The sequence below is a fragment of the Chanodichthys erythropterus genome, chromosome 15, assembly GCF_024489055.1.
Source record: "Chanodichthys erythropterus isolate Z2021 chromosome 15, ASM2448905v1, whole genome shotgun sequence".
In the NCBI taxonomy this organism is placed as follows: Eukaryota; Metazoa; Chordata; class Actinopteri; order Cypriniformes; family Xenocyprididae; genus Chanodichthys; species Chanodichthys erythropterus.
The window spans coordinates 31,257,931-31,279,625 of NC_090235.1; the positions used below are offsets into that span (position 1 = coordinate 31,257,931).

The 21,695-nt window shown below is 38.8% G+C and overlaps 2 protein-coding genes across 5 annotated transcripts in view; both read left to right on the top strand.

Annotated features, from left to right (window-relative positions):
• The first annotated feature begins 2,073 nt into the window (after nt 1–2,073).
• On the top strand, nt 2,074–5,850 carry txnipa (thioredoxin interacting protein a). The gene is made up of 6 exons (XM_067411647.1): nt 2,074–2,550; nt 3,021–3,096; nt 3,187–3,334; nt 3,561–3,920; nt 4,022–4,336; nt 4,544–5,850. Exons 1-6 carry the CDS (start codon nt 2,295–2,297, stop codon nt 4,589–4,591), a joined length of 1,203 nt encoding a protein of 400 aa, XP_067267748.1. The 5' UTR covers nt 2,074–2,294; the 3' UTR covers nt 4,592–5,850.
• A 2,822-nt stretch (nt 5,851–8,672) lies between these two features.
• The window catches only part of si:dkeyp-92c9.4 (mucin-1), a 43,047-nt gene continuing 30,024 nt past the window's right edge, over nt 8,673–21,695 (top strand). Inside the window, exons 1-4 of one of the 4 annotated variants that reach the window (XM_067361734.1) lie at nt 8,729–8,748; nt 9,648–9,722; nt 9,797–9,925; nt 13,193–13,251. The gene's annotated coding sequence lies outside the window, so the exon portion shown is untranslated. Of the gene's footprint in view, nt 8,749–9,647; nt 9,723–9,796; nt 9,926–10,840; nt 10,949–13,192; nt 13,252–15,731; nt 15,970–21,695 lie in introns of those variants that run through there. The other 3 variants (XM_067361736.1, XM_067361738.1, XM_067361735.1) reach the window with 3 other exon arrangements.

The following is a 21,695-nucleotide window of genomic DNA, read 5'->3' on the forward strand; positions in this document are numbered from 1 at the left end:
TAGAGTTAAATAGTTGTTTCGGGGAAAAAAACACCAAAATAACTCTTTAATATCTAAAATTAAACATAATATCTTCCCATGAGTTTTTAATCGATGGCCTAACTTTTATCACAGCCTAAAATAGCCATCTGGAGGTGGTTGAAAGCCAAATTTATTATTATTATTATTTGAATAATTAATCTTCCAACAAGTAGGCCTACAGTTTTTTAAACTTTTATTAGTTGTAGACTGCTCAAGGTCACCATCTAGCTATTTGTCATCTCAGGTGTTTCACAGGGGACAAGAGTATACGTTATGTGAAAATTAAATAAATTAAGAATTGCTAGTTTAGAAAGGAGTTTAGAAAAACATTCTGATATTGTAGTATTTTTCTGTGAACACTAGATGGAGTCAGAACAGTGCCTACATGTGTTTATAGAGGTCCAGGCTCCAGAGCCTGCATTTTCATTTTGTGATCCCAAGATAACACATGCCACGTTTTTTATGATTTATTTTTTTACAATTAATAAAAAAAACTCAACAAATGTCATTTAAATATATATATATATATATATATATATATATATATATATATATATATAAACAATTTTTTTTTTTTTTTTAACAAAGGTACATTCACAAGAGTTTGCTAGTCCCCTCTGTAATGTTAAAGGTTAGTTCACCCGAAAATGAAAATTCTGTCATTAATTACTCACTCTCATTTAGTTCTACACCCGTAAGACCTTCATTCATCTTTGGAACACAAATTAAGATATTTTTGATGAAATTCGATGGCTCAGTGAGGCCTGTATTACCAGCAATGTCACCGAACTTCTGAAGATCCAGAAAGGTACTCAAAACATACAGCGACAAGAATACTTTTTGTGCACCAAAAAACCCCCCAAAATAACGACTTTTCAACAATATCTAGTGATGGCGATTTCAAAACACTGCTTCGAAGCTTTACGAATAGTTTGATACGCGATCCGAATCACTGATTCGAAACAAAAGATTTGTAAAGCTTCGAAGGTTCATTAAGCAGTGTTTTGAAATCGCCCGTCACCAAATATTGTTGAAAAGTCGTTATTTTTGTTTTTTTGGCGCACAAAAAGTATTCTTGTCACTTTATAATATTAATATTGAACCACTGTACTCACATTAACTGTTTTAAATATGTTTTAGTACCTTTCTGGATCTTGAGAAGTTCGGTGACATTGCTGGCAATAGAGGCCTCACTGATTTCATCAAAAGTATCTTAATTCATGTTCCGAAGTTGAACGAAGGTCTTGCGGGTGTTGAACGACATGAGGGTGAGTAATTAATTACATTATTTTAATTTTTAGGTGAACTAACCCTTTAAAGGCCATGCGTCATACCATAAACAGTAGCTACATATTAAAGCCCAGTATCTCTTTCTCAAGGCTAGGGGTGAACTAGGACCTCTGACAGCCAGACATGTTGATAATATAAAAGAGCATGAGATTGTTCTTACGGGACAAACACATCATAAATCATACAAATCTGCTGAATTCGTAAACACATACATATTCAGCCCTAATCTTGTAAACTAGTCAAGTGCCTCTTATTAGTCATTGCCTGTTAATCTAGTTTGTACCAGCAGAGACATCAGTTTCCTTCAAAACACCCCAATGTATCAAGAGGGGAAAACCGCCTCTTTCTTTCTCCTCCCTGTGTTCTAGCACTCAGCAACATCCAAAACGTTGCACGTAGAACATGTAAATTCTCGGTTGAATTTCTCATTGGTTCTCCACTATGTTGAGCATGCCCTTGCAACATCCCGCTCCTTTGTTCAGAGACGTCTCATCGTAAAGTTTACTCCTCCTCCAGCGCCTCCTCCCTTCCCGCAGCTGCTGTGCACACTCGCTCGGCGCTTTCAGCCACGAGGTGTCCACGCGCCGCTTCTGGGCGCTGATTGGCCAGTGACGACACAAACACCGAATTTCGACCAATGGGAGCGCTGTGCATGCGCTGAGACATGCAGTGCATTCTACTTCCACATGAACAGCTGAAGTGGTAAACAAGGCTAGTGAGTCACTGGAGTGTCTGAGTATAAAACCCTAGCCTAGCCCAGCGTGCACAAATCTCCAATACTAGCCATGCGAGGCTGGAGTCTGTGAATTGTGAATCTGCATAAAGCACTAGTTTGCTGCAATTCAACTTTAATTCGTGTTGGATGAAGATTGGATGCACGTTTTTGAAGGACTATTAAATACCTGGCTCATTTAACAACTTTTAGTTGCTAAGAGACGCGTATCTTTATTTCTTTTTAGCGTGTCAATTTTCAAGACATCACAATGGTGGCGATGACAAAAAGAGTCAAGGCCTTCGAGATCGTTTTCAACGATCCATCAAAGACATTTTACTGTAGTGGAGATAAAGTGGCTGGGAAGATCTTGGTGGAGGTTTCGGAAGTGACCAGGGTGATGTCCATGAAGGTCGTGGGAGTCGGATGCGCTAAAGTGGAGTACGCAAAAGGCAAACAGAGATGCCGTGAAGAAATTGACTATCTGAAGTATGAAGAGGTTGTCCACCTGGATGACCATCCCGCCGGTGAGTTAAAACGGTTTATCTTGCTTTTAATGTTGACTTTGCTCTGGTAGATGCATTTGCTGAGATGGTGCTGAAGTTGGAATGTGGCAGTTCACTGTGAAATACTGGATATTCAAAAAGAAGTCGTCCACACTTTATATTAAGTGTCTTCAACAACTATGTACTAACATTTAAGTGAAACATTTGATACAATACACTTATTGCGTGAATATATGTTTTACATTGTTTTAATATTTAAAAAATAAAACCTCACCCCTTAACCCACCTTTAAACCTAACTATACCACAACCATATTTCACATGTTAACCATATGAAAGTCGTCCTGTGCGTCATGCCAAGTCAAAACTGAAAGCCAAGTCACATTCATAGTGAGGGGATTCCTTTGCTTTTAAGTGGGCTTGTTTTTGTCTCATGTTTTGAAGATCTCTTGGAACTGTCTAAAACTAATATTATCTTTTTTTCCCTCACAGACACAGATGGTTCAGTCATTCTTCGTCCTGGCAACAAGTACGAATACTCATTTGGCTTTGAGCTTCCTCAACAAGGGTATGCAATTCAATTGACAAGTTCTAGGCATTCATTTCCATTTAAGTCATGTTTTTCTGTAAGTTAATACAAGTGTCATTTTCCCAACAGGCAGCTGGTGTCTTCCTACAAAGGCAAGTTTGGGTTCGTTCAATACTTTGTGAAGGCTCTGATGGATAGACCCTCTCAACCTGCCCTGGAGTGTAAGAAACACTTCGAAGTTGAAGAGCCCTTGGATGTCAACACTCCAGACTTGCTGGTGAGTTCCTCATATTGCTAACTTTTATCAAACTGTTTTATCAAAACAAATGAGCTTTAGGGCATAGATCATCTCTTAACTTCTGGTTGGGCTTATCCAAATTCTAGAGGCTGATGTTCTGATCATTAACTTCCATCAGTAGTTCCTTGTCCATTTAGGGAAACATCCTTCATGAATATAACAATTAGTGCAAGTTGATAATTTCTGTTTTTCCATCAATCACCAGTCCCCTACTGGAGGCATGAAGGAGAAGAAGGTCACCTGCATGTTCATCCCAGACGGCCAGGTTTCTCTGAACGCCAAGATTGACAGGCGTGGCTTCTGCGAGGGCGAAGAAATCTGCATTGATGCCAAATTTGAGAACACCTGCTCTCGCATCGTGGTACCCAAAGCGGCCATCGTCGCCAAGCACACCTACCAGGCCAATGGCCGCACTAAAGTCTTAAGGCAAAAACTCTCCTCAGTGCGTGGCAACCATATAATCTCTGGCATGTGCGACGCCTGGCAGGGGAAGAGCATTCGTGTGCCTAAGATCAAGCCCTCCATCTTAGGGTGCAACATCATTCGAGTGGAATATGCGCTCATGGTGAGTTTGCATATTGCAGTTACTATAGTTGCATGATCTTGTGCTTTTCGTCTTTAAAGTAGGTACTTATTAAGATCTGTTTTGTCCTCCTTTATCTACAGATTTACATGCACATCCCTGGCAGCGATAAGTTGGTTCTGGAGTTGCCTCTGGTCATTGGGACCGTTCCATACAATGGATTTGGTAGCCGCACCAACAGCATGAGCAGCCAGGACGGTTCCGTCAGCACAGCGTCGGCGAGCTGGGTGTCCCTACGAATGCCGTCATCCGCCCCACCAAGCTACTGTGACGTTAGAAGCGACTGCAGCCTGGATCAACCTCTCACGCCTTTATTGGATGACTATGATGGTGGAGACAGTCCCATCTTCATGAACGCACCCCAATTCCAGTTCCCCCCACTCCCTGCTTATTCTGAGGTGAGTGTAAAGTATATTCGCCGAAGGTGCGGTCACATTTACACTTGCTTGGCGAAATTTCATTAAGAATTTGCACATTTGGGCCGTGAAATTTTGCCAAAATAGCACTAATGTGATCACACCTTTGGTGTATACAATATCAGTACTAGTTGCTATTAAATATCAATATAAATGTCAATCTAATTTTTTTGTTTTTCTGTCGTTTAGGTGGAAGAGGAATTCAACGGCAATGCTCGCATGCTTCCTGTCTGTTGAACCGACCCAGCAGCTCCAGAACTGAACTGATGCCCATCGTAAAAGGGTTTTTTTTAATCCACTCTAAGCACTTCGGGCTTTCACCATGCGGATCAGAGATGGTTTAAGAAATGTCGTATGGATGTATGAAAGTGAAGATGAAGTGGAGGATTTCGGGGCCCGAGTGGCCCCTCTGCAGGACGAGCTAGTCGAAGTTCAGAGGAAGAAGGAGTGAAGTCCAAGCTCTCTTGTGCCTGCATTGCTGACAGCCATCTTATATAATGCATCACTCAAGTTAAACATGTTTCTGTCATATTTTTGATGCTATTTCAGGGTCTGAAAGAGGGCACACGGACTGTTTGGCGATTTGTATTTCATTATGTTTGAGCTGCTCTTTCTTGATATGAGATTACTGCTGAGGTGCAAACTGATTGTGCCGCATTATAGCCATTTAAGCACACATAGGCTTTCCCGAATGGTGGTCATGTACTTTCCCATAGTCCCCAACATAATATTCATTAGCATTCAGCTCTTTTTCGTTGTCATTCCATAACAATCCAATGTTTTTTTTTGAGGAATGCAATATTTCATTTGTTAGAAACATTCTTCAATGCATTTGTTTTTTATGTTGGTTTCGAGGTTAAGTCAATGTGCTAGCCAGGGATATATTATTCTAAGTTACTTAAATGTAAAGAAGAAATGTAGTATATCAATATTTTCATCCAAGGGAAAATCATGTGTCAGTCTATAATGTACCAGTGTTTTGGTTTTCATTTGAATGCACTTTTTTTATGAATGCAAGTTGCTGTATGACTACTCGCAGGGAGATTTTCTTTTTGTTTTTCATTTGTCTTCCTGAGGGATCAGGCATTACATGCTCAATTCAAGACTCAGTACTGTGATGCGTTTAAAACCTCGTCCTAGGAAAGGGCTCCACTGATGTTGTCTCTTCCACTGTGACTTAAACATTAGGCCAAAAAAGAACTTGATACTTCAAGTGCCAAAATCGGGGTCTGTTTGGACTTCAAGCCCTGACCACGTTCCTTTGTGAGACCAGAAGCTGCACTGTGTGTAGACATATCCTGAAGACATTTTGATCAACATTTCACTTGTGGTTATCTTTCTTAAATTCTTGTGTGTGTCTATGTGTTATTTCGTTTCTTATAGAGTGTAAGATGACTGTTACTGTTATTATAAACTGTGCAAAGTATCCTTTTTGTATCTAAATTAAAGTGTTTTTTGTATGAAAACTTGTTTTCAATAAAAGTTTTAAGACATAATTTGTGCGTACTCTTGTTCATTTGAAAGTATTCATAAATTATAACCACAAACACACTTTAAGAGACATTTTATTAATCAATAAAATGGGTGTTCCCAGTCTGCAGTGGTCAGAATCTATCAAAAGTGGTCCAAGGAAGGAACAGCGGTGAACCGGCAACAGGGTCATGGGCAGCCAAGACTCACTGATGCAAGCGGGGAGCGAAGGCTGGCCCGTGTGGTCCGATTGAACAGACTAGCTACTGTAGCTCAAATTGCTCAAGAAGTTAATGCTGGTTCTGATAGAAAGTTGTCTGAATACACAGTGCATCTGGGTCAGGGTGCCCATGCTGACCCCTGTCCACTGGCGAAAGCGGCAACAGTGGGCATGTGAGCATCAGAACTGAACCATGGAGCAATGGAAGAAGGTGGCGTGGTCTGATGAATCATGTTTTCTTTTCTATCACGTGGATGGCCGGGTGCGTGTGTGTCGCTTACCTGCATCAGGATCCACGTGGATGATACTTTGACACGTACCACCTCACCTAAGACTGTTGCAGACCATGTACACCCTTTCATGGAAGTGGTATTCCCTGGTGGCTGTGGTCTCTTTCAACAGGATAATGCACCCTTCCACAAAGCAAAAATGGTTCAGGAATGGTTTGAGGAGCACAACAACGAGTTTGAGGTGCTGACTTGACCTCCAAATTTCCCAGATCTCAATCCAACTAAGCATCTGTGGGATGTGCTGAACAAACAAAACAATCCATGATGGCCCCACCTAGCAACTTACAGGACTTAGATCTGCTGCTAAAATCTTGGTGCCAGATACCACAGCACACCTTCAGAGGTCTAGTGGAGTCCATGCCTCGATGGGTCAGGGCTGTTTTGGCAGCAAAAGGTGGACAATATTAGGAAGGTGGTAATGTTATGCCTATTGTACTATTAGTTTTCTAAACAATCAGAATTGCCTCATAGCTAATCAGAAGAGCAAAAAAATCCCATATACTTAATTGAAGGTATATCTAGAGACCTTTTAAAGTCTGCGTGAACCGGAAGTTGCAAATGACTTTTTTCCAGTGCTGTGACGTATTTCCAAGTGAAACGGAATATTGAATAGAGGGCAGAGTTTTACTTTAAAGCTCTTCCTCTCCATCTCTCGCTCATAGCAGACACGCGTTTTCAACCCAAGCCATCAAACTGACGTCAGAGAAAGAAGGCCATTCCAGACTGGAAGTAACTTTTCAGATTTTGATTAAAGATTACCAAGACAAACAATTGTTTTCTGTGTTTTTACTTGCAAAAGTTAATTGTTTACCACAAGACTAGTAATATGTACTAACAAAGTATAAAGGGTCAATTTTGATTTCATGCTGACTTTAAATCATGTAGGTGCATGTAGGTGAGCTATGGACTTGGGCCAGCAGTTGACTATTCAAATATTTCCTTGGCATTAGCATTGTTGTGGAAGTTTTTCACATGCAAGAATGTTCACATAATAATTTAGAAAATGCAAAAATGTATTTTATACTGTTAGAACAGACTATGTCAGAAGACAAGCAACACATTACAAAAACCCTTTAAAGCTCTCTTTCTCCAATACACAGTTGTGCTGATAGGAAATCCATCGTTTTGGCTGCTTCATCCCAACTCATTGTTCATTTTCAGTGGTTGGCTAAAGATAAGGTTTAAATGTGGAAACTGGAGACCAAAAGTGGATTTTGAATCAATGCAAGGTAAATGGACATGGATGTTCATATTTGCTCAAGGCAAACAAAATGCCTGATCACTGGCAGAAAACAAGGCTCTGTCAACAAAACCAGGACTGTTGCTAGGGTTTCTAGGGCACCTGGTACAGGTAAAACACATCCAAACGACCCATAATGTTGGTGTTTTTTTATTTGTGCTTATTGACTTTTGTATGTAGAGTATATTCTGTTGCAACAAAAATGTCATAACACTCAACACTGTTGAATTTGAGACATTCCGATTCCAAATTAGGTCCGAATTTGATTCCAAATGGACATCCTGCACAATTTATATTACATGAATCAGATCCAGTCTTCAGAACTTGTTTTTCTTTGCTTAAGCAGTTTTCCTTACAGTTGTTGGAGAGTGATCAAGTCATTTACGTCATTTTTGTGCTGCTCACTTACTTGTGCGCAAGAAGCATTTGTTGAGACGTGCACTGCTGCAACAGAGTAATAAGTGATAAGGGCAAAACGGTTTATCTTGTGCAAAAACGCTTGTTTAATGAGCCCCTCTCTGACCACTCCTTGTTCTTTCCGTTTTGCTTCCTCAGGAAAACCATGCCACATTTAAAGCATTGGCCAAATCCAAAACTCTTCTGCCAACAGAACTGTTTTAATCCACCTCTCTTATATATCTGTATGAATTATGTGTTTCAAAGCAGATGAATTCATTCCATGTTACACATACAAGGTTTAAGCTGGTCTGACAGGAGGAATCTCTTGTCTAGACATGGATAAACTGACAAATCCAGTGTTTCTTGTTTTTTGGTACACTTCCGAATGCAAACAATGGTGTGTTTTTCCCCCAGATTGTGTAATTGACATACATGGGCTAGGTTATTTCAGGTTATTTTTGTTTAATGTTGTTTTCTAAATTGCATAATATGTATATTGCAGTTTTGCAGAGCACAGTAAAGTACCCAGTGTTTGGTCCTAAAAGAAGCAAGACTTAGCTGTTGAAGCTAGTTGACTAAGGTAGTCTTGCTGGTTAAGCAGCCTTGTAGGGAAACCAGCACACTAGCATCCAAAACACATCAAGTTATCTGATATTTGTGGTATTCTGTGGTGTTACAGTAATGGATATTGCCCATTTAAGGAAAGGGGGAATTGTATTTGGACTACTTCCTGTGTGTAAAGGTCATTGGTGTTGGTTGATCTGAGGGGTGCATGGTGAGTTGATTCTCATTAATTTATGCATAACATAACATAAACATAAAATTTAGGCATACCATTATGACCACTTTGGATCGGCCGCATGGATTGGACTTGTTTGTTCAGCACATCCCACAGATGCTCGATTGGATTGACATCTGGGGAATATGGAGGCCAAGTTAACACCTCAAACTCATCGTTGTTCTCCTCAAACCATTTTTGCTTTGTGGCAGGGCGCATTATCTTGCTCAAAGAGGCCACAACCACCAGGGAATAACTTTCCATGAAAGGTTGTACATGGTCTGCAACAGTGCTTAGATGTCAAAATAACATCCACATGGATGGCAGGACCCAAGGTTTCCCAGAACATTGCCTAAAGCAAAAATGTTGTATCTTCTTTGTCACTGCAACTTAAGTTATGCAAGTGTTGCAAATGTCAGTTATCAAGTGTGGACCTTCCAGTTAGCTCCGATACTATACAGTGATGGAGTTTCTGTGAGGAAGACAGTGTTACTGCCACTGATGTGCAGAGGAGAACAAGTTACTATATGCTGCCTAAAGTCAACAAATAGCTCCCTTGTTTTTCCTGATATTAAAAGAGCAATTGAAGTCATCAGACTGATTTTTGCTGATGAGTCCTTGAACTTTAAAAACTTCAGCAAGCTTAATCTGAATGTCTTTCGTGGGTCAGCAGGGTATAGCATCGAGCTCAGTAGAAAGCCCTGGGGTACACAACTGTAAAATATGATGCCACAAAAAGTTCTGGTGTAGATTTTTATAGATATTAGAAATAGATTTTAATTGCTGCTCAGGAAGACCAGGTATCTGGTAGGGATACTACTGTTGGTTCAAACTACCCTTGTAAAAAAAAAAGGTGTGTTGAATTATTAATTATGAATGTCAATGTCATGCTCAAGCTTGACCAGAACTGAGCTAAAACTCAAACTGGAAAGTTTATTTGCAGATATGTCAGGAACATAATGCATAAACAGGTAAGTGATGATACTTGAGATTGTTAGCACATGAAATATACTTGTATTGTTAACTTTGAGTCTTTGTCTTACAGAAACGTTGGAGCACATTCAAGGGAACAACATTAACATGAGGGATGACTAGAAAACGTGGATGACTTGAATGACTGGCAATCGACTTGGATGAGTTAACATCTAGCAAGGTAGTCAGGAACATAAAGCAGGTAAGTAGCAAGATAAGTGTTCTGTAGCATCAGAAGAGGTCAGACCATGACTGAGGGAGTGTGTGTGTTCTGGCTAGATGTGTTTCATGTGTGCATGGTTGGGTGCAGGGAGGATGATGGGAAAAGCAATCCGTGATCGTGGGTGTGTAGTGTATGTTTAAGCTGTTTTAACTGAAAGCAACTTGGATTGACATTTCTTAAGATATGTCAGTGCCATTTTTTTGTCTCAGGAAGCACACCAGTAATGTTTTTTGTTTTGTTTTTCGAAGGAATTAAAAAAAAAAAAAAAAAAAAAAGCTACTTAAATGTCATTATTGAATCAAGGCCTAATCCTGGGTCTATATTTCTTAAAGACTTTTAAAAAGTCCTACTTAAGTGGGTCAAAAAGCACTGTAAAGTTCTGCATTTAATATAAATTTCAATTATAATACATTTTACATTTTAGTTGCAATTAACATGCAGTTAAGGATCCGAAAACATTACAATCAGTACGCACTTACACTGAAAAAGATGATTTTTTGATGCTGTTCACTTTATTTAAAGGTCCCGTTTTTCATGTTTTTTTGAAGCTTTGATTGTGTTTATAGTGTGCAATATAACATGTGTTCATGTTTTGCGTGTAAAAAAACACAGTATGTTTCACATAATTTACTTATCTGTATACCGCTGTTTCCTCTGTCAAAAAAACGGGCTGATGACTTCCTTGTTCTATGAAGTCCGTCCTTCAGAAATACGTAACGAGTTCTGATTGTGTCAGCGGTTCCGGTGTTGTGATTCGACAGCTCTGAGCACACCCAGAGCCATAGAGAGAGCGTATCTTGCCCGGAAAAGTCACGCATCTTACCATAACGTGGAGATGCACGCGCTCAGTGTTATTGTAAACATGTCTTTAATTTTACCCTATCAATTTGAGCCAGAATCAGACCCGGTGATTGGACTGCGGGATGAAAATAACGGCGTTTCGACGACATGGCGACAAACACACTCTACAAATGCAACTCTTGCGTATTCCTGTGGGCGGAGGTTAGTCAAAAAACTGTTTTAGTGACGTCATTAAAGAAGGAAGTAGAGGGATGTAGTCCAAACTGGCCATTCGATGTATGGCGACTTCTGTTAAATAAAATATCTCGCTTGGCATTGAACTTTGAGCTTTAAAATTTACTGATTTTATTTATACTCTAACAACAACATTACACACTAACTAAAGTTTGAAACATGGGATCACGAAGAACGGGACCTTTAAACAACTTATTTTGATTCAACACCATTGTATTAGGTTTCTGGTTCAAATTCATTTGCTTCATGTTAAATTAAGTTGAAACAATTACTTTTTGACTTAACTTGATGTTTTTTATATTAAAATAAAATGTTTCAATCAAGTAAACCCAACCAGGACTCAATCAAACAGGATTTTCACTTCCCATCATGCTTTGCAAAGGGGCTGAACTAGGAGTGTAAATGTTGAAATAAAGTGTTATTTTAAGCAGTTTTTAGGAAGATGAGAAAATGAAAAGACTTTTTAATGTTTACTGTTCTATTATGTTGGTATGTAAAAGTTTCTGTTAATTAATAGTTTTAGGGTTACCATTGTGGTGAATTGTTGCACTTGTACTTGGGTTGAGGACCTGCTAACAAACTTTCAAATTGAATTGAGTAAGTTGGACATAACTATTTTACATAAATTCGTCCTTAGTATGGTGTATGGTAAAAAGGTTTTAATTTATTAACACTCAAAAGCTATTCTTTGAATTAATGTAATTAAATCATGGAAAGGATTTCCACGTGATTAAATGGCTTTCTTTCAGCATTAAAGGGATAGTTCACCCAAAAATGAAAATTTGATGTTTATCTGCTTACCCCCAGTGCATCCAAGATGTAGGTGACATTTTTTCTTCAGTCGATCACAAATTATGATTTTTAACTGCAACCGCTGCCCTCTGTCATTCAAATAATGGCGGTTGATGGGAACTTCATCTAAAGAGTAAATAAACCTTGCTTAGACAAATCCAAATGAAACCCTGCGGCTCGTGACGACACATTAATGTCCTAAGACACGAAACGATCGGTTTGTGTGAGAAACCGAACAGTATTTATATAATTTTTTCCCTGTAATACACCACTATGTCCAACTCTGTTCAGGACTCCTTTAGTGATGTCTGATCGCGCTCTGTCAACGGCAGTGATGTCTCGCGCATATACTTCAATGAGTGTCAGACATCACTGCCATTGACAGAGCGCGATCAGACATCACTAAAGGAGTCCTGAACAGAGTTGGACATAGTGGTGTATTAGAGGTAAAAAATGATATAAATACTGTGACGAGCAGGGCGGGCGAGAGCCGTGAGGGAACAGCGCGAGGCCGGTGACGCGAGTGATAATGAGCATCACCTGCGAGGCGTGCCAGCCTCGAGTCTCTCATGGAGGAGCTCCGGAGGCATAAAAGGAGGAGCGACATCAGTGAAGGACGAGAGAGGACCAGGCATGGATATTATTTTATGTTTTATCATGTTTGTGTGGCCGGCAGACGTCCGCGAGGGTCTGCCGGCATTACTTTCGTTTTGTTTGTTTATTTTGAGATTAAAGTTTTGTTGAATGTTCGCCGGTTCCCGCCTCCTTCTTCCCACGTCTACTGACCTCGTTACAAATACTTTTCGGTTTCTCTCACAAACCGATCGTTTCGTGTCTTAGGACATTAATGTGTCGTCACGAGCCGCAGGGTTTCATTTGGATTTGTCTAAGCAAGGTTTATTTACTCTTATAGATGAAGTTCCCATCAACCGCCATTATTTGAATGACAGAGGGCAGCGGTTGCAGTTAAAAATCATAATTTGTGATCGACTGAAGAAAAAATGTCATCTACATCTTGGATGCACTGGGGGTAAGCAGATAAACATCAAAATTTCATTTTTGGGTGAACTATCCCTTTAAGCAGTTTTGTTAGGCTAAGTTAAATTGCAATAGATTGGATCAACTTAAGTAAATGAGTTGGTCCAAAACATTGCAAATTAGTTGGGCTGACACTATTAAATTAAGCTGTGCCCAACCATAGTAAATAAGTTGAATCAACCTTAATAAATTAAGTTGACCCAATGTAAGTACATTAAATTTGAATAACAGAATTGCATAATGCTGAAATAAAGCAACTTAATCATGTGGAAATCCTTTCCATGATTTTTTTTATGTTTGTTCAAAGAGTTATTTTTTGAGTGTAAGTATATTATTTTAAAGTTTATTATGGTATGTTAAAGTGTACTTCTTTTTTACAAGGGTATCTGGGAATGCGGTCTTGATACCATGCCAGCCATATTGGAGGTCTACAAATGTGGGTAGGTAGATGGCATTGATAAGTGCCCATGCAGAGTGACCTGGTGACCTGGAAGACCAAGCAAGTCTTGTGTTCAATGATATGCTGGATACCTTTCACATGCCTTCCAGGAAATGCTTAGCATTATTTCCTAGAACTACAACTGAAACAGCCTCAGGAGCACAGGGGTACATGTGCTACGTGCTCAGAGGCCTGCAACTTACATTGAATACACTTTAATAACTGCCTTTCTGACATTGAAGATTCATTGTTTCTACGTACTTCTTCTACACTTAAGTTTACTTAAGTGTGTTAAGAAAAAGTCTTGAAAGTGAACTCTCTTTAAATACACTTAGGTGGCCTTTTATTTCATTAAAATTATATTATCTGCAAGTATAGTTAAACATTTACTTTGATGATTTGAAGTTCTCATTTAATACAATTAAGCACAGTTCTTTTTCACAAGGGGGTTTCACTTTTGATGTAAATTCAGTGCACCTATTTTATTGCCAAAAAGCAAACAGATCAATTGTTTCATGACTTAAAAACTAGTTCAGTGGGAATATTTAGACAGGTCAGTCACTCTTGACCTTTGACTTCAAACAAATATTTTCTTGACCTCTGGGATGAAACAAGCCCTCCCTTGCCATTTAAAGCTTTACAAATAAAAAAGTCAATGACCGTAAAAAGCATTTGGAAATGTTTTACAGAATTTTTTAAACAATGTGACAGTTCATGTGTTGAATACTGACTATAACAAATCTCTTCCTCTGCGTTTTCTCAATAGACCAGCATTTTCACTACTAAAAATGTAAGCAAAGTCACTTGTTCTTTAGTTCTGCACATGGAAATATTATTATTATATATTAATATTATAGTTTTTATAGATTATCACTATCTTCAACAACAGGGATCCGCACATTAACCTTTTAAACTGAGTGCCTTGAATCAAATGATAGAACCATGAGATAGTTTCATTAAAGGATTACATGTGTGCTTAATATGGAATAATAGATTCATAGTTTCACACTGCCTGAAGCATAAAGTTTGACCAGACATGCAAAAACCATAACACTCAGTCACCTAGTATTTAGCCTGAGGATACAGATAGTGTCAGTGGGCAACACTGATTTTTACTGCCTGAGAAATGTCACTTGTAACTCACTTGGGCTCAACCTATAGTATAATAAACTAAATTTTTACATTTTTAAAGAAATGTGAGTACTGCTAATGCAAAACTTGACATCATGATACTAGGGTGTTGTGGGCGGAAATCTGTTGGCTTAAGTAATAGCACACCTTTCCTTGGTAAGCCACATAATTTGATGTGTGTGTCTTTCATATCTTTAGCACAAATAGTTGATGAGTTATGTTTGTTCAAACCATTAACTCTATATGAGCTAATATGCTTACATTAGGAAATGCCATTAATCAATAAATTAAATACGAATAAATAAATACATAGATATTATACTTATTCTTAATGTATATTACTTATTTATTTATGTAAATGTATCCCATAAATGTAAATTAAATTGAATTATCTTACTTAATTTAATTTATTTAGAAATTATTGTATTTATGTAATTTGTAAATAAAATTAAATAAATGGAAATACATTAAAAATAATTAAATTAATGAATCAGATTTTAGTATGCATAAGTATCAAATATATTACAGAATATTTGACCGCACCCCAGTTAGTATTATTCTCTCTCTTGATTGGTTAATACATGCATGGTTGAATGTTCTATACAGTCAGGGGTACAAGGGTAAATAGGGATCCACATGAAGGGACCTTCGCTTATGTCATTGTCAATTCCTGGAAATGCAGCACTGAGTGGCATGCAGCATGTGACATTATTTGTTGTGGCCAAACTGCACAGGATATGTTCTCTAACTTTATGACTGTGAAATGCTCTGAAGATTTATGGGAATATCTTTGTTATGTAAACTAATCAGCTTAAATGTTTTGTACACACACATACTCTCTTCTTTCTTTCTCTTTTCTCACTATGCACTGTCGCTCCATCCATTTCCCATAATGGAAATGCTATTCATGGAGTCATTAAGCCAGGCGAGCATGGAAAATTAGTTCCACCCTTCTTCGAAACTTCAGAGTGAGCACATAAATTCATGAGGGACAAAGGGAGGGGCTCTATTGATTGATTAGTAACTGCCCATAACACCCAAGCAACCTAAAACATTTAAAACACCTTAACTGCATAGAAATGGCTTGGAAAGCACCCAAAAGACGATGCCATTGCATGATCCTGTATTACTCATGTCTGTCCATCATAAGAAACCTGAGCTTACTGTGTACATGGTTGCCAGCTGCTTCTAAAAACAGGAAGTCACATGTGAAAGCCTCAAAAACTCTTCTCTTCCGTTGACCTTTCCCCTCATTCTTATTTTTTCTTAGCCAGTCCTTAATCTGCCATTTATAGATGAGTGGAAAACTCATTATGAGGCCAAGTCAATTCCTTCTCGGCACTTTTTCATTCCTCTCTGCCTAATAAGTACACAACCTCTTCAATAGTTTCATGCAAATGACTTCCTTTAATTTAGATATATATAGCTGATGATGTGCTGTTTATCATCACATGCTCAGATTTTTTAGTGCTGAACATCATACCTATGCACCTGTTTGAATACATGTTCCATTACAGAGCACAAAAACTAATTGGGCAACAAACAACTGAATTCAGGACAGCTCAGACGTCTTGCTGATACACCATGGGTACGTTTGTTTGGTTTGTTTCCATGATTAGCCTCTGAGTCATGCCAGTCAGTATGGGAATGGTACAAGTGCTATTTATTGACTGTATATTGACTCTATATATTGAGCTTTATGATTGCCCACTTGTTTTTGTACAAAAAAACAATGATGTTAGTATTAAAGTGCCGATATTGTGCTTATTTACAAATTCGTAATTTTATTTTTGGGGTCTGAATACATTTACATCAGTTAAAGGATTATTTCACAAGCTTTACTCACCATCAAGCCATCCTAGGTGTATATGACTTTGTTCTTTCTGATGAACACAATCGGAGTTATATTAATAAATGTCCTGACACACCCAAGCTTTATAATGGCAGTGAATGGGACCAACGAGTATGAAGCTCAAGAAAGTGCATCCATCCATCATAAACATACTCCACACGGCTCCGAAAGGTTAATAAAGGCCTGAGTAAAAAAAATATCCATATTTAACAAGTTAAAAAGTTATAAAGACCTTCCGCATTCAACTTACGAAGAAAGTGTAAAACGTTTGCAGTTCAAAAAGCTTACACTATGTCCTACGCCTTCCCTATTTAACTTAGGAAAAAAGCTTAACTGACGCAACGTCAGTTATGCTTTTTTGCGTAAGTTGAATATGAAAGGTGGTCTGGCGGAAGCAGGATATTTTACTTTATAACAGGGGCGTAGTTTGTGGAGCAGTTACAACCCCCCCAATACAATACAACCATACTAACGTTCAACCCCCCCAAAGTTGAAACCAAATCTACGTCCTTGCTTTATAACTTGTTAAATATGGATATTTTTCTTACACAAATGCATCGCTTCATTTCAGAAGGCCTTTATTAACCCCCTGGAGCTGTGTGTGTGGAGTACGTTTAAGATGGATGGATGCACTTTTCTTCATACTCGTTGATCCTGTTCACTATATTTATATCCATCAATATATTTGTTAATATAACTCAGATTGTGTTCATCAGAAAGAAGAAAGTCACATACACCTAGGATGGCTTGAGGGTGAGTAAAGTTTGGGGTAATTTTCATTTAAAGTGAAGTAATCCTTTAAAGTTAAAAAAAAATAAAAAAAAATTTGTATACGTTGCTGCAGCACCTCTGTTCACCCTCTGCCTGAATCATTCTGTTTTACCTCCCTTCTCTTTAAAGCCTATACCTTTCCAAAAAGCCCAGTCTGGTCTGATTGGTCAGCTGGCCAAGTCTGTTGTCAGTTGGTCAGCTGGTCAACCGGTCAACCACTTGCATGTGTCAGAAATGTAAGGCTGAATATCAGGCAATTTGACACTATTTCTAAATTTGCTTTTTCTTTTTGTATCTAGTCAAACAGTGCTGAGGTGAGCAGATGTCATCACATACAGCCTTAAAAGGCCTGTGAGGGGTGTATTTTTGATTAAAAAAAACATAAGTGGCATTAAAATAATTAAAATAGCAAAATTTTAGATGTAGAGGCAGGTGCTGAGCAATAGGGACAGTGCAAGGTTGCCATCTCTGTCTTGATGTCACATTATGCAAGCTTGGCATCAAGCCAAGTGGAACAAAGGTGATTTTCCATTGTCTTATACTGTAATGGAAACTCATCTCATATCCTTGTTCAGTAATGATATGTCAGCTGTTCTTTTTCCTCTGCTTGTTTGTAGCTCAGCATATATTTTGTATCAGAGCTTCTGTAAGCATGTGATGCACATTGCACATCATTTGAGGAGCAAAGAATGCTGACCTTGTTGTGTGAATACATTCTACCACATGTAGCGAAAAGCACTTTCCAGTTTTATGGCAGGGCCCGTCTCTACTGCAACAGTGGAGAAAGATTTGCTGCATTTCTATTGGATCTTTGTGGATGGCACAAACACCTTTAGATAAGGATGCTATGACAACTGACAGACACCTCAAGCGTTGAAGGACAGGAATTCTCATTGGTCTGCATATGCCCTGCATCCGACATGAGACTAATCCCTAAGGTTTAAGCCAACCTCCATTTAAATTCTTTAGGTCTTTTTGGATGCAAGAGCAGTGGCTGAAACCAAGGGAGATCACATCCAATCCAATCCATACAATGAATGATCCATCCAATCCATTCATAACTATGTTTGGAAACCTTAGAACTGATGTAAACTACACACATCCATTTTATATTTATTCAGAGAAATATTCTCATTGACGGCTATTTGTAGTGCAACATCTTTCAAAATTCAAAATGTTAAATTCAGCTGTCAATGCAAATGAATGCATGACAGTTCATTCTTTTTTCATCTTTTTTGACTTTGTTTAGAATATTGTCAAAGGTGCTCTGGTGGTGGTTTGGAAAGTGAGAAATGCATTGGTAAAATTTTAAAGAAACTGTAACAGTGTGCTTAAGATTATGCAAATGACCTCCACATGGGAAAGAATGGTTAGGGTTATGGTGTGTGCCCCCTCTATGCAGCACTGGAAAGGGGAAGCGCCAAATTGCAATCTCCTCCTCATTGGAAAGGGATAAATGTACACTTTCAACAGACACTTCTTCTTCTGAGCCTCTGGCCCGTAACATCCAGTGTCAAAAGGTGCGTCCCAATTTGCGTACTTGTGCACTATTCTATGACGTTTTTAAGTATAAATAGTGCGAGTAGTGCGTTCACACTGAAAGTTCCAAAAAGAAAAAGGACACTTTAAATACCTGGATGATGCACTAAATTAACGGAAAAAAATAAGTGTGGAATGTTGGACACTTCGTGCACTCAACTGTCGCAGCTTTAATTACGTAGCAGAGGGGAAGGGAGGATCGGACTCCGTTGTTAAATGACAAAATAACCTTATACAGTTCACACACTACATGGATGAGTGCATAGTGCACAAGTACATAGTGTATAAGTCTATAGTGTACTGTATAGTGTGTCATTTGGGACACAACTAAAGACTATAGAATAACACAAGACGTGTCACTCGTATTGTTTTGAATGGGAGAAAGTGTAACGCGCAATATGGCGGAATAAGTCCCGCCTTCTAAATAAGAGCCAATCGCCGACTGGTAAAGTCATCGCGTCACTTCAGCGGCCGTTAGAATCACCGGTTTGTATAGAAACAGTCAGACGCGCGCCTCCGAAGAGACACGCATTTAGGTCTGCGCATGCGCATTAACTTGATCCAGCCTGACAAATAGTTTTTTTTGTCATGATTCGAGCGTTTAGAAACTAAATTTATGAGCCGGTTGTTGTTAGATTTCATTAGTGATTTCAAATATGAAATTTAATCGTAAGGTTGGCGAACAGTTTTGAAGAATTTGATGTTTCCCCATTCAAAGAGATCGCATGATGCCCAGGATGCCCGAGAGGCGTTTTAAAGATGGCCGCCGAGTGAAATGACTTGTCTTAAAGGGACTTTGCCAGAGTCTCTGTGCCAGAGAGACAAACGTGGATTGACCAAGTTCTGAGTGTCTTGCCCAGAAGCAGAAGACACATAGACACATTTGCAACAAGGGTAAAGGGTTAGTTCACCCCAAAATGAAAATTATGTCATTAATTACTCACCCTAATGTCACTCCTAACCCGTAAGACTTTTGTTCATCTTCGGAATACAAATGAAGATCTTTCTGATGAAATCTGAAAGCATTCTGTCCTTCCATTGACTGCCTTTGTAACTTTATCTTTGACCTTTCAAAAAGTTCTTAAAGAGATCGGAAAACGAATCCATAAGAAAGAGTTGAGCAATTTAGTCCAAATTTTTTGAAGAGACTTGATCACTTTTTATGATGAACAGATTGAATTTAAGCTTTTACTCACATATAAACATTGATCAGTGAACATATACAGAAGCTCAACCGAACCTGAATGACACACGAGAACAAACCTCTTCAAGAACCTCAAACATGCTGTGTAACTAATGGGGTTCATTCTTGTGTGTTACGCAGCACATTTGGTTGTTAATTTAGGCCTACTGTTAAGGCGAAATTTCTTAGTTGGTGCCCTGAGGTAAGAGGAGTAAGAAGTTCTCTGACATTCTCACACTCACCTTAAGTGACATGTCCAAAACTCACAATATTAATTTGATGCCCATTATAACACAGTTCATATGTACGGGAAAAAGGAGGCGGGAACCAGTGAACGTTAAAACTATAATCTTTAATAAAATAAACAAAGAACAAAACGAAAGTAATGCCGGCAGATGTCCGCACCAACATAATAAAACATAACGTAAAGTCCAGGCCTGGTCCTCTCTCGTCCTTCACTGTCGTCGCTTCTCCTTTTATGCTTCCGGAGCTCCTCCGTGAGAGACTCAAGGCCGGTGCGCCTCCCAGGTGGAGCTCATTAACTCTCGTGCCACCGGCCTCACGCCGTTCCCTCATGGCTCTCACCCGCCCTAGTTGCCACATACCCCCATCGCCCCTCGCAGGCTGGGGGGAACTCCCACGAAGAATTTGGTAAAAGCATAACATAACATCAGATATGCATTAAATCATATTGCTGCCAAAAGTGTACATATTAGTACCAAAATGGTACATATTAGAACCCTTTTTAAAGGGTACTGTCCCAGTAACAGCTTATGTACCATGAGTTAAAGTGTCAAACTACTGAAGGAAGCTATAGAATTCTAGTTTCTAGCTAAAGACACCCCTCTAAATATGTGTTTTTAACTAATTTTGGTATTGATTTAAAAATAAACGATGCGCACCAGAAAACATGGAGTACCAACATATATGAGGACCGGTTCACAGGGACACGTTGACTTATAGTTGACTAATAGCAATCATGATGATAAGTTCTTTAATTATTAGGTGTGCAACGGATCGCAGTTAATCTGTGATCTGTACAGATAAGGTCCAATGGTTCGGCACGCATGTGATTCGCGGATTAACTGCTAAATGTATCCATCATAGAGTGAAAGTTTATCATTTGGATGTGTTTTGTCTCGCCAAGGATTTTAAAAGCGGAAGAAGCAGCAGAAATTGAGACTCGCAAGCTGTTATCTGTACCACACCCGAAGCGCACGCACATAGAGAGAGAAAGAGAGAGAGAGAGAGACAGTCAGACAGTGCTTGAACACTGAATTAATTCCTCTTTTGCATTTACTTGCGCTTGTGACACAAACACAAAATTATGTCAAAATACCTGTCTCGGCAAGTATTCTCTCGGTTATGTCATAAGTGAACAGTTGAGAAAGAAACCGGATGTGTGTCAGTTATTCGGTCCGCGCTTTCCTTCTTAAAGTGACAGCAGCCTAATATTCTTGCTGTTGTCTGTCATTAATATTAGTAGAATAAAATAAAAAAGTCATTATCATCATCTACCATGTTTAAAAGAAAAGAAGATAGTGAGGAGAGCAGTTAGGAGGAAAGTGATGACGACAGGTTTTAGGATAAGTGTGTCGTGTAAAGTGTGAGTACCAAGCAACATCTCCAGGTGCTCCCTTGAGAACCAGACCAAAAAAGTTATGTGCACCCCTATATATGTATTTAATTTAGTAATATAGTTGAACTAAACTCTGAAAAATGTCTCTCAGACTAATTAATCTATTAATTATAGTTGTCAAAAATGTCAAAAATAATTTCCAATCAGTAAATTATATTTGAAGCTATTTTATACCTGCTTCCCATTGCCAATGTAGGTTCACCGTGTGCTAGTGCGTCAACAAAACGTCACAGAGAGCATTATCTTACCTGAGATTCTGACTAAACCTAACCACTGCGTTAATAATTCATCACCAGTAAGTGTGAACTGTGGGCTGGAACTAAATATGAG

Bases quoted from the DNA above. Each gene is read 5' to 3' on its own strand.
- txnipa (XM_067411647.1), top strand. From the start codon at position 2,295: ATGGTGGCGATGACAAAAAGAGTCAAGGCCTTCGAGATCGTTTTCAAC. The intron at 3,921-4,021 runs GTGAGTTTGCAT...CTTTATCTACAG, and splicing joins GAGTGGAATATGCGCTCATG to ATTTACATGCACATCCCTGG. The intron at 4,337-4,543 runs GTGAGTGTAAAG...TCTGTCGTTTAG, and splicing joins CACTCCCTGCTTATTCTGAG to GTGGAAGAGGAATTCAACGG.